General features: G+C 31.8%; 1 protein-coding gene and 2 non-coding genes across 4 annotated transcripts; all 3 read right to left on the reverse strand.

The window, feature by feature from the left end:
- Positions 1-245: 245 nt before the first annotated feature.
- On the reverse strand, positions 246-9449 carry LOC146944891 (elongation factor G-2, mitochondrial-like). Of its 2 annotated transcripts, XM_085743266.1 has the most exons (16): positions 9001-9449; positions 8434-8655; positions 7953-8074; positions 7727-7877; positions 7129-7200; positions 5271-5366; positions 4616-4677; positions 3167-3233; positions 2457-2495; positions 2157-2195; positions 1861-1890; positions 1600-1638; positions 1308-1340; positions 1109-1169; positions 556-641; positions 246-458 (listed from the first exon to the last, which is right to left on the reverse strand). In XM_085743266.1, the coding sequence occupies exons 1-16, from the start codon at positions 9292-9294 to the stop codon at positions 453-455; spliced, it is 1419 nt and encodes a 472-aa protein (XP_085599392.1). In that variant the 5' UTR covers positions 9295-9449; the 3' UTR covers positions 246-452. The 2 variants fall into 2 exon arrangements, with proteins under 2 accessions (XP_085599392.1, XP_085599393.1); XM_085743267.1 differs by having other exon boundaries at positions 7727-8074; positions 9001-9355.
- A 2166-nt stretch (positions 9450-11615) lies between these two features.
- On the reverse strand, positions 11616-11689 carry TRNAW-CCA (transfer RNA tryptophan (anticodon CCA)). The gene has a single exon. It is a non-coding gene; the product is annotated as a tRNA-Trp (tRNA).
- Positions 11690-11840: 151 nt separating this feature from the next.
- TRNAP-UGG (transfer RNA proline (anticodon UGG)) lies at positions 11841-11914 on the reverse strand. Its single transcript has one exon. It is a non-coding gene; the product is annotated as a tRNA-Pro (tRNA).
- Between the last annotated feature and the right edge of the window lie 1121 nt (positions 11915-13035).

Raw genomic sequence — 13035 nt, forward strand, 5'->3', positions numbered from 1 at the left:
GTCACAATCCAAAATTCTAATTGTGACTGGCACGCGGACTAATGCATTCTATTCCGGTAAACATAATGACCAAACTTGACACAATCAATAAACATTTTCATAACTAATTAAATTCCAAATCACAATAATATTTATTTATTGAAATTTCAACAGAGTACCCTATGTAATTTTAACGTTTCCAAAATCAGAATCTTGTTTATAAACCTGTATCATCAACTAGAATTTCAAAATAACATATTTAGATATTTGTAAAACTCAATAAAACATTCATAAACTCCAAAATGAATCTCAAAATAACATATCCAGATATTTGTAAAACTCAATAAAACATTCATAAACTCCCAAATAGTTGCAGATACACCAACTCAACATATAAATAAACAAAAGAGCCATCCACCAAGAAGGCCTACCAAAAGAGTGACATTGTTGAAACCTCATGTCTGCTAAACTTTTCAAACCTAAAAAGCAATGCACAAAACAAGACAATTAGGTGATATAAATTGCCATTAAAGCCAAGGTAGGGAAGTTAATTTGTCATATAAAGAAACTACTTACTTGCACTCCAGAAACTCCAGAGACCAACTCAGAAACATCAGTAGAAGCCTTTGTATATCTTACTACTCCATCAGTAAAAGTATCACCTGATTAAATATTGAAGACGAAAAAACAGACCGTCATATAAAGATTTGATTCACCTAGCATATTTTGTTGAAGAGGAATGCCACTAAATTTGTATGAGATTGGATTGTGTTGTTTAATGGGATATAGAACTAGATAGTTGGTTTTTTCACAAAAAAAAAAAAAAAAAAAAAAAAAACTGGAGTCCCAATAAAGGATGTTAAAAGCCAATGTGAACATTCATTGCTGAAGTGAAACGCTGAAAGACTTCACACTGTTTAGCATTTTTTCAGCCGCTTTGGCTCAGTTTTCAGTATTTTCCAGCCCTAAAATGAAACTTACTCTCCAATAAAAAATATATTAACCACATTTTCAAACAACTTAAACCGCCAAACCCAGATTCATGAAAAACTCAAGATTACAAAAAAAAAAGAGCAATGTAGAATTCAAGAAATGTGGCATATGCTTTGAGAGAAGACAAGAGTAGAACCTGGTGCACTCCTGACATCATGCACAGCGACTATTTCTCCAGCATGAGCCACTTGAATCGCCTGTCGATTTTGCAGAAGAATCCAGATTAGAATTTAAAAAAGAGATATTGCAGAACAATCATACAATGTTCCCCGGCAACATTCAATACAATGAGAAGATCCACAAATCATGCTGAAAATCTAAAAACTGACCCCTACCTCATCATAACTCACACCAGTCAAATAAGGAACCTGCATTTGGAGAGAAGAAGGGTTTCAGCCACAAAACTACTAGTCACAAAATGCAATAAACAAAGGCAGAGACATGAAAATGATCTTGTTAGTGCACACAGCTGCATATTGTTTTCAATCATGTTTCATGCTTCATTAAACTATTAAAAGCTAAAACTAGAATTTAAACAGACATGGCAGAACAATTATACAAAGTTCTCCAAAGACATTCAATTGAACGAGAAGATCCACAAATCACGATGAAAAACTAAATACTAACCCCCAAATCAAGCTTTCGTGACTCAGTCGAATAAGGAACCTGCATTTGCAGGGAAGAAAGGCTTCAGCCACAAAATCACTAGTGTCAAAACATTAAACTAGTAAAATCACTGCATATTGTTTTCAATCATGTTTCATTCGTCATTAAACTAGTAAAAGGTAAATTTAGAATTTAAAGAGATATGGCAGAACATTATCCAAAAGACATTCCATTTATTGGGAATTCCACAAATCATGGTGAAAATGTAAAAACTAACCCCACCTTATTATCCAACCCAACCACATAAGGAACCTGCATTTTCAAAGAAGAAAGGCTTCAGCCACCAAATCACTATCTCATAATGCAATAAATTAAAGCAGAAACATGAAAAGGATCTTATGAGTGCACTGTGCACACCACTGCATATTCTTGTTAACCATGTTTCATGCCTCATTAATTTAGTAAAAGCTAAAATTAAAATTAACATAGCTATGGATGAACAATAATGCAAAAGTTCTCCAAAGACATTCGATTTAATGGGAAGATCCACAAATCATGGTGAAAATCTAAAAACTAACCCCCATCTCATCCTTTCGAGTTCGAAGCACATGAGGAACCTGCATTTGCAGAGAAGAAGGGCTTAGTAACACAATTACTGGTCTCAAAATGCAACAAGCGAAAGCAGATAAATGTAAATGATCTTTTGAAGGCACACCACTTCATATTGTTTTCAATCATGTTTCATGCCTCATTAAACTAGTAAAAGCTAATATTAGAATTTAAAGAGAGATGTGGCAGAACAAGTATACAAAAATTCTCAAACGACATTCAATTTAAGATGAAGATCCACAAATTATGGTGAAAATCTAAAAACTAACCCCGATCTCATCCTTTCGCATCTCAATCGCATCAGGAATCTGCATTTGCAGAGAAGAAAGGCTTCAGCAACAAAATCACGAGTCTCAAAATGCAATAAATGAAAGCGCAAACATGAAGATGATCTTATGAGTGCACACCAGTACATATTGTTTACAATTATTTTTCATGCCTCATTAAACTGGTAAAAGCTAAAACTAGTACTAGTCTTTGTTGTAGCAATAATTTAGAAATGTTATAGCAATATTTTAGAAATAAAGTACAAAATGAGGGGACAAGACCTGGATATGCAAGAGGATAATATCAGACGTATAGTTAAATAGAAACTTCTAGTTTCTTGAAAAAAATAGTCAATATTGCTAGTGGGAAGTATCAGGTAAGAATTTGAATCCATGCACTGTGTTAGAGACTTGAATCCATGGACTAACTAGAAATGGATAATCCGAGGGTAAAACCCTTCGAATTTTTTTTGGATAATCTGAGGTTAAATAAATAAGAGATCCCATCATTTGGTATATCTTTGTTCTTCATTCTTCCAAAGACAGAACTTAATTACAACAACTAAAATTGTAGGTTATTATAAATGTCATCATGAATTTAGTCATATACTTAAAAAAAAATGAACTAATTGAGTAACAAAAAACCAAGATTGTAGCAAAAAAGAGAAGCATATCCAGAACACAAAACACCATGTAAAGAGCCTTAAACTTGCCTTGAATGTCTTGCCAGTGTTAGCGTTCATAACAAAAACCCCTCTCCGAATCACACCCTCATAGATCCTTCACACACAATAAAAAGAATCAGCACATATATGTGTAAATTATGAGTCATGATCCATTGACACCATGAGTCATATATAACTTATAGGAAAATACTATTTATCGCAAATTGCAACTTCGTGATTTTTCATGACTGTGTATTATTTACTCCTACTGCCCCATTACCCTCTATGTTTTCCAAGTTTGACACTTTTAGTAAAGCAACACGTAAGCGGTAAGCATTCACATGATATTTGTGAAGATATCTTCGCTTGATTTAGCAAGGCTCTAACTTAAAACTTCAATATCTTTTTGTAGAAGGCGAATTAAATCAACCCTAACGTTGAGTTGAAAACTCTCGTTAAGTAGATCAAACCTATAAAAGTTCATAGATCTTTAAGCTGATGTGATATTCCATCACATCATCTTACTTTAAAACATATGTAAATATCTATTATTAAAACATATATACCAATGAATGTCAGATTTTACCCGCCTTCTACAAATAGTTATTGGAAGTGTTAGTATGCTAAGTTTAACACCCCGATTTCAACGAACCATGACTGTTATAGCAACAACAACAAAAACACACTTTCGCGGTGATTAAGAAGTTCAGTTAAGTGCGACTTAAGTTCTATATTTCATGTTAAAACATAAGCCAAATTTTACTAAATTGTCGTTTTAATAGTTAGTGGAATAAATCAATCAAATACCTGGGTTAATTTTTTTTTTTAATTACATAAAGGGTATATAAGACCTGGAAACAGCCTCTTGTGTAAAAACAGGGTAAGGCTGCGTACAATACACCAAATGGTGGGACCCCTTCCCGAACCCTGCATATGCGGGAGCTTCAGTGCACCAGGTTGCCCTTTTATAAAGGGTATATAAGAGATAATAGCATTAAATAGGTAAAAGTAGTTAAATTTTACTTATAACAGTGACCAAGATTGGAAGCTTTTTTATCCTTATAATAATAGCCAAAGGTAGTATATATATTAGACAAAAACAATTTGAAGGTTACGGTACCATACTTACACAAACACACTCCCTCCGGTCACTATTATAGCAAAATAAAACAAACCCACTATCATGGTGATTAAGAAATTCAGTTAAGTGCGATTAATTTTCTAGATTTCATGTTAAACATTTTGTCAAATTTACTAAATTGTCCTTTTTAATAAGTGGAAAAACTCAATCAAATACCTGCATTATTTTCTTTAATAAATAAAGAGTATATTAGAATTAATAGCATTAAATAGTGTAACAGTAGTGAAATTTTACTTATAACAATGACCAAAATTTCAAGCATTTTTTTTTGTTTAAAATAATGACCGAAGATAGTATATATAAGTCAAAACAAACAATTTAAAGAAGGATTTAACCACATGTAAAGGTCACTGTACCTTAGATATGTTATGACATCATACTTTCTCTTCAATGTGAAAGCCAATGCCACAAATGTATCCTGTTAAAATCGCCAAATAACATTAGTTTTTACTAATAGGTTAAAATATAGCACCATGTTTATCAAGATTTGGTGGAACAGAGTGACCTTAGCTATTATGATGTGCATAGGATTAGAGAGTGAATTAGTTTTAGTGTAGAGTTGTGCAGTTTTTTTTACTAAGAACCCTAAGTTTGTCTCTGAGATTACAAAATTGAGCATTAGTCAATGGCTTTGTGAGCAAGAACACAGTCAGTGTAGAGTTGTGCAGTTTTTTTTACTAAGAACCCTAAGTTTGTCTCTGAGATTACAAAATTGAGCATTAGTCAATGGCTTTGTGAGCAAGAACACAGTCACAACTAGAGATTTGCCAAGAACTTTTTCTCGAACAAACAACAAATCAAGGTCCATGTGTGTGGTTCTAGAATGCCGAATCTGATTATGACTCAAAGCGAATGTGCTTTGATTATGTAATAAATGATTGGCGAGGAGATGGGTACTTGCAGCTCATGAAGTAAGTATAGCTAGCCAAGGTTCTTTCCTCTATTAATAACAAAGGCTAAGAGTAATTTCCTCACAAGCATCTCATTCAGTTGTTTATTTAAATTTGGTACCTTTTCCTCATTCTTAGATGGGATGAGTGCATAATTACTAGCTTCAGTTGGACACGGCAAATAATTAATCACAGCATCCAAAAGCAGTTGCAGCCCCTGTACCAGAAACAGTAAAATATAAAAAATATCAGACTGTTAAAATACAATATTAATAGTTGTTTGTATGTATTATTTAAGCCAAAATCAATGTTATCAAACAGTGGACATGGCAGATTGCATAGAAGGATTTTTTGCGAACAGCCACGGCCAACTTGTGAAGGATGGCGGCACGATGGCGTTTTATGGCGGAAATAGTGGCTAAAAATGGAGGATTTTAGGCCTTCTTCTATGGTTCACCATCTGTAATCGTTAATTCCATCCAAATAGCAGAAGCACTTACAAATACAGGAACCTCAGTAGACACAAAGCTCCTTTCAGTCTTTGTCAACAATTTAATGACAGAACTACGGCGTTCACTCTCCCCCACTCCTAACTACGCTTAGCTAGGCGTAACTAACTGGCCAACCAACACAACCTAACAACTAACTCTCCTCCCTAGCCCACCTTTCTTCCTTCTAGTATATATATAACACATAAAAAGTATATTTAGGCTTGGATCCAACATATGATCCAAGTCAAGTTTAACCTGATTATCTCACTTAGGCCTAGAACTTGGAATGGATGTCTGGCATTGGGATTTTAAAAGATTTGTTTAAGATAAAAAAACTGTGGCATTCAATCATGAATTTTAATTGAATAAATATGTCTTGTGGTATTCAATCACGACAATTAGGACTTTTCAAATGGGTGTCTAAATCAAGCGGCATTCAGTCAAGATTTTTACAAATTACAAAGAGTCATGTGATATTTACAAACTTCTTCATATCAGTGGACAGTTTTATAGATTATATTTGTTGGACATTGTAGTGACTTTAATTTATTGTCATAAAAAGTTTTACCTTATAACATGAGATTTCTTGGGATTTTCCATTCTTATTTCTTAGTTGTATGCCTTTACATATAGAATGTTCTGGCATAATTGATAACTAACTAACTAACCATAGAATGTTCACGTTTGGATCATATATGTGTTCCGGCATGCTTAAGAGAGTGCATGAATATCCTTGAGGTGGTTCAAAACTTGATAGCAAGGAGGATGATATCCTAGAGGGGTTGATGTATAATAAAATTGTTATTAAGATAATTAATATCAAGAAGTTTAATAAAGTGTAGAGAATATTATATCTTTGGACTATTGTTCTCAATAGTATTAACACTATTAACATGCTCTAGAAGTGGAAACCTCTTGGTGCTTTGTCTCCTAATATACGTGTCAGCCTTCTGTGACAGAGCATTATAACAGAAGAAAGTTTCTAACATTTCAAAAGAATGGTAGATCATAAATCAAATTCCCACCAACTTAACTATAGCAAGGGAATGGAAAAGCATAAAAAGCACCATTAGCTAGCTTTTAAAACCTCAAGATTCTTACTAGATTTTATTAGACAGATCTAGCTCATTTATTATTTATCCTTTATTAATCAGCATTATTCTAAGTAGACTTATATGACAATGATTGCTGTTTTATTATTTATGACAGAAGATTTTACCAGACCCAAAAATTTGCAAAGTGTCATGGACCACTATAATCATCATTGTACTAAGAATGCTACAAGTGAATTTGATTTCCAAAGTGAAGTCTTTGGAAGACCCCAAACAAAATTAGATCATAATCAAATTAATGAGTCAACATTAAAAAAAAGTGTCTACCTAAGAAAGAAAGAAAGAAAGAAAGAAAGAAAGAAAGAAAGAAAGAAAGAAAGCGGGGAATGATGGTAAAGACCATACAACAGAGAATTCAAGGCAATTCAACGGGTACCTTGTATTTGAAAGCACTGCCCATGAATGCAGGTATAAATTTCCGTGCTATGGTGGTCCGACGAACTGCTTCCTACACACACAATAATAACAACAAGAAAATAACTTACAAAATAAGATTTGAAAATGGGGGGTGGGGGCGAAGTAACAACTGGTTTTCATATATCACACTATATCTTAAAGTGCTTCCTACACATACAATAATAACAAAAAGAAACCTATTTACAAAATAAGATTTATAGATGGGGGTTGGAGTGAAGTAGCATCTGATTTTCGTATATCACACTATCTGAATATGTAAGAACCATAGACTTAATTGAAAGAAAATATCATTTTTCTCAATCGCAATGTCATAATTAACTAACAGCCACTCCTTATCAAACTCAAGACTTCAATATAACAACAAAGGTATAAAAAAATCAATGCAAATATAAAAAATGCTCAAACTTCAACATCCTCAACACCTCAAGACAATATGTTGATAAACTATTTGTTAAAACAAAAACATATGAGAAATCTTTGCTAAATGTAAAACAAAATAATTAGTATGCAAAACTCCAATAAATGAAAAAAACAAGAAGACCTTGGTACTCACACACCTCAAGATCAGCTGCTGATATGGGCTTGTCACCGCCAAAAGCTTCTGCAAGTTTATCGTCAACCTCGGACACAGTTTTTATAAGTTCACGCCTTTTTCCTGACACCAAGGCTTCCATATATCCAGGAACTTCTCCAACGACAACCTTTTCTCTGCAATAAGAAACAAATTGAGTAATTTGAAGAATGACCACAAGCATAACCAATGCAAAAGTTTCAGAAACGGACCCATTTGAACCATGAAAAAAGTAGGCCTTTAACTGCACGAGATCAACAAGTCCCTTAAAGTTATATTCCAAGCCTATTGGAACCTGCATTGCAGCACTATGATGCTGAAGCTTGGATCTTGCCTGAAAAAGAAAACAAAATGTTTTACAAATAAAAACAACAACAGGAATTTGAGTTATAAGTAAAACTTTGAAATAATTATAAAAGTGAAATTGTCAAAAACAATTAATTATTATATGTTTCTAAATATGAACTGAAGTTAGATGCTCTGTGTATAGAATATATAGACAAACACAGAAGATTATTATTAAAGACAGTTTTACATTTAAAGTAAGTAGCTCTAAAAGAATTTTGAATTCAATTTTTTTCTACAATGATGTTATTGAAGTTCTCTTTATAAAATATACTAAATTGTTCAAGTATAAATAAAACTGCAATCCAGAATCTATAATGACGTCCAATCCATTAATCTAAAGTTTACCTGATTCACAACTTCCCACGGGTTCGCTCCCTTCTGGTCAAGATTGTCGATGAAAACAAGCTTTGGAAGTTGGTATGTTACCATTTGCTTATCAACAGCAATGGACTGGTCCTGCACCCCACCAACACCAGAAAGAACTAGAACGGCACCGTCAAAGGCACGTAGAGCATTGTCAACCTCAGGAGTGAAATCAACACAATCAGGTGTGTCAATTACGCTCATCTGCAAGGACATACAAATTAAAAAAAAAAATCAGTAATATAAAAAACATTAACAGAATAATAGGCATGCTTAGATAAACAGCTTATTTGTAGCTTATAGCACAAACACTTATGTATAAGTTTACATAAGCTATTTTTATAGCAAATGATAAAATAAATTTATCCAAAACAATCTCACAAAACTTATACAAGTAGATAAGCTCAAATATCAGTCTATTTGTTTCAGATTCTTTTTTGAAAAAAAATATAATAATCACTTATGTCATTTTGAAGTGTTTGATTTTATGATTCGTTGTTAAGCATGCATATATAGTTGAAAAGACGATTAAAGTTTTGATATAGATACCTTGTAGTGTTTCCTCCAGTTGAAGAAGGTAACATCAGCAGGGATAGAATCGGAAGTTGGATTATACATCCATTTACAGTGAGAGTGAGAGTCACCCTCCTTCAAAACCCTACGAGTACTCAGCCATGACTGTTCTTTAACAAAAGATTCATAGTATTTTTCATCTTTCAGAACTTGTTTTCTAGCTTCCTCCATCTGTTCGAGATCACCATTGTATAACCAGTATCTCTCAGTCACCCTCACCTTGGAAGGATCAAGGAGACCAGAGATCCAGATGTTGCGATTCCTCTCCATTGTTGCTGCGTTTCTACTTTTTCTAGGGTTTTTTGATTGAAACAATAGAATAGAATGAAATGGAATTGTGCTAAGTAAAACCCTTGAACAGAACTTATAGCATGTGATATCATCGTCATCGTCATCTTTGTACTACACTCATGATGATTCATTTTCCCGCTTCCTCTTCATTCTTCACACTTTGTCGTCTTCTGTCAAACGCTGCCGTATCCAACACGCTTTGCAAATTACTACACTGCTCTTTTTTATTTGACAGAAACTACACTACCTTTTTATTTTCCCAATAATAATAATTACAATCAATCAATCAATTAATTCAATAATAAATGTTTCCAAATAAAAAATACTACTTCCTCCGTCCCTCAATAGATGACTTAGTTGACTTCGACACACGTACCAATGCATATGTTTTATCTTCGATATCTTCAATTCTCTACTAAAAAAAATTATGAAAATTTAATATTTCAAAAATATTCATCAAAACGAATCCAACATCTTACATAATATTATTTATTTTTATGAATTAGTAGAAAAATATGGTCAAAGTATATCAAATCAATAATGTCAAGTCAATATTGAGGGACGGAGGGAGTATTAACTTGTTTGGGTCTTGCTAACCAGTGCCCTCAAGGGAATTGATTAAGGATTCTACAAACAGAAATTTTATCTTAAAAATATAAGATGTTACTAATTTTATCTTAAAAATATAAGATGTTACTTTTAATTAAGTTTTAATTACACAACTTTTTCATAAAAACTCACTTGTTTTGGATAATTAATCATTATCCTTAGGACACTCGTTACCATTCTCCTAACTATTTTGAATTTAAAATCAGTTCATCTTCTATCTAATTTTCCTCTTTCTTTTTTTCTTTCTTTTTTGTTACACTCTTCCTTTTTCTTCATGGTTGAGCATTTTTTTAATTTGGAATTATATTTGTATTTTTTATTTTTTAATCTAAATATGTGATTTTCAAATAAATCAACTTTTTCTTTCATTTTTTTTTCGATTTCAACATTTTGTTGTGACATTATTTTGACTATTGTCCTGGTTCAACAATGTTTAATTTCTCAATTTGTTGTGACGTTTTTATTGTTCAAAATCAAAGAACAATTATACATTTAATCAATGACTAATTCGTCAAAAAAAAATCAATGACTAAATCGTCAACATTGTAAATCCATAAACATTAGTATTTCAATCACTTTTTTTTTGAAGGAAGTATTTCAATCACTTTTATTTAGTCACATTATTAATATGCATTTTTCTATTTAATATTAGTAACTTGTGAGCTTGTTTGTGAATTCTTCCTTTTTCCATATTTAGGAATTTTAAATTTATGTATTTTTTTTTTAGGGATAAATATATGTATGTTAAAATGAACAAATATTGTCATTGAACCCAAAAAAAAATATTAATATTTTATAAAAAAAATACAAATGGAATTGTGATACTGTTTAGTTTTTTTTTTTTAACATGAAACTGTTTAGTTTAGTTTAATTTTCTTGTTTCGTTTTCATAATATTTATGTCTATGTTTATATTTTGTGGTTGTCATATTATAGGTACAAAATTTTCGTTTCTAAAATGAAATTTTTTGTTACATTACAATCGAAAATCGAACCACCGAACACTTTTTAAAGAGATCAAAATCCCTTATCATTTGAATCGATTTATTGTTTGTATTTAAATTTAAATTTGAGCCTTGACCAAATAAAATAAAAAATTCGAATTTGATAAGAAAAAAGAGGGTTGTTGAGAGTGAATTTGTACACACTATATTCCTCTCCTCTTTTTTTTTTTTTTTTTGGTAATTGAGAGGACATTTTTTTTAATTATTATAACCTTGGTTTTTAATTTATCTGGTTATTTGGGTGTCATCCAAGACCTAGAATCCCTCTCAAAAAAATAATAGGGTTTTTCTACTGGGTATACATGCCCAATCATCCAAGTCGGTTTGTTTTACTCATTAAGTTAGATTTTGTCTTCAAAATTTATTTTGCAAGTTAGAAATTGAAACTTTTAATTTTAATATTTAAATTTATTATTCAACTCACTTTTATAAATTTATCAAAGATAAATAAATAACGGCATATTTACTTTGGCTGGATTATTTGTAACGGCATATTTACAATATCGACGTGGTGATCAGTTGGATATTTGATTTAAGTAACATCTCTCTTGTTTATTGACCTCCCATTTCTTTGTTTGAATACTAATTCACAGTAGATCAAATTAAAACTTTTGATTAGACTGTTATCCCATTATTGAATATTTAAGATTTAAGTGTCATTCTCAATCTAAGAAGAATGGGGCGGAATCACGCTCTGTAGGATTTGAACCTACGACATCGGGTTTTGGAGACCCGCGTTCTACCGAACTGAACTAAGAGCGCTTTCTTTTCATAAATAATTTTTTGTGATGGCAATAGATCTTGCATGCATACATACTCAATATGGAGAACTATTCATATTGAGTATGTATCAATTTGAATCGGTCGCAATTGATCTATTGTTACTGCTGATACGATAACTACTAGTTACGGATAGGGATGACAGGATTTGAACCTGTGACATTTTGTACCCAAAACAAACGCGCTACCAAGCTGCGCTACATCCCTTTACATTGGTTTCCATTGTCATTGTAAAGACTTTTTGTCTTGTTTTCCACATTTTTCCATTCTATATATATATAGAATATATCCTGTTTTTTTTTCCCGGACCCTGCATATGCGGGAGCTCTAGTGCACCGGGTTGCCCTTTTAAATAAATAATTTTACCTTCAATTCACTGTTTTTTTAAATCAATTTTACAAATTAATCGACTCAAAATTAGAGTTTCTTAAAGCACGAGACCAAACTTGCACTAACACAAAACAACAATTTTTCTATTTTGAATGTAATACCAATTTTACTTTTCCATGATCAATGATTTTTTCTAATTTTGCATAAAACACTGTTCAGAAATCACATGTCTCTTTGTACCTCTTTTTCCTAATAAAGCTTTAGTCTCCACCAAAATTTCACTCCATCAAAAAGGAGAGTCTTGTAACAGACCCAAATAGAAGTCTAATGAGCATCTCCAAAAACATATATGTAGCCAGTGCCAATACAAATCAAAAGTTGCGCCATATATGTGGAATTTATCCCCCAATACATTTGTTTTTTATAGTTTTTTTTTTTAATATTTGTTTTTGCTTAAAAAAAAAAAAGGTGCAACAAATTTGCAAGTTGTTGGAGCTAGATTGGAAGATAAAAGCATGTCATTTCTATTATAAATTAAATACTCGTGTAGATGTTTTGGCAAACAAAGAATGCGATGGAGGTTCACTTTGTTTATCTATGAGCATGTCCTGCTCATGTTAGTTTATTACTTTCAAGTCCTACTAAAGAAGATGGTACTAACACACAATTAACATACTAACATTATTTAATAAAATTAATTATCCTAATTATATAATTTATTATTCAGACTCATAGTATAATAAAATAACTATACCTATTCGTTGCAAAAATAAAATAAGTCATCCATTAAATATTAGTAGCATCGACTTGACTATAGAATCGAAAAAATTATTATAACGTAATACCATTACTCAATAAATCACAAGAATGAAATATTTTATGTCAAATTCTAATAAAACACTTTAGCTAAAATCACAAGAATGAAATATTTTATGTCAAACTCTAATAAAACACTTTAGCTAAAAATAAGGTAAAGTACCCAGATCTTACAATTACTA

The sequence above is a fragment of the Medicago sativa genome, chromosome 2 (genome assembly GCF_051527215.1).
Source record: "Medicago sativa cultivar Bolivia chromosome 2, Bolivia_mono, whole genome shotgun sequence".
Lineage (NCBI taxonomy): Eukaryota > Viridiplantae > Streptophyta > Magnoliopsida > Fabales > Fabaceae > Medicago > Medicago sativa.

What these genes read in the sequence shown, in the direction of transcription:
- LOC146944891 (XM_085743267.1), bottom strand. Translation starts at nt 9,294, where the DNA reads ATGGAGAGGAATCGCAACATCTGGATCTCTGGTCTCCTTGATCCTTCC. An exon ending in TGGTTGGGTTGGATAATAAG is followed by an intron (nt 1,639 to 1,860) that starts GTGGGGTTAGTT and finishes CTGCAAATGCAG; the next exon opens with GTTCCTTATTCGACTGAGTC. An exon ending in TGATGTCAGGAGTGCACCAG is followed by an intron (nt 642 to 1,108) that starts GTTCTACTCTTG and finishes ATATTTAATCAG; the next exon opens with GTGATACTTTTACTGATGGA.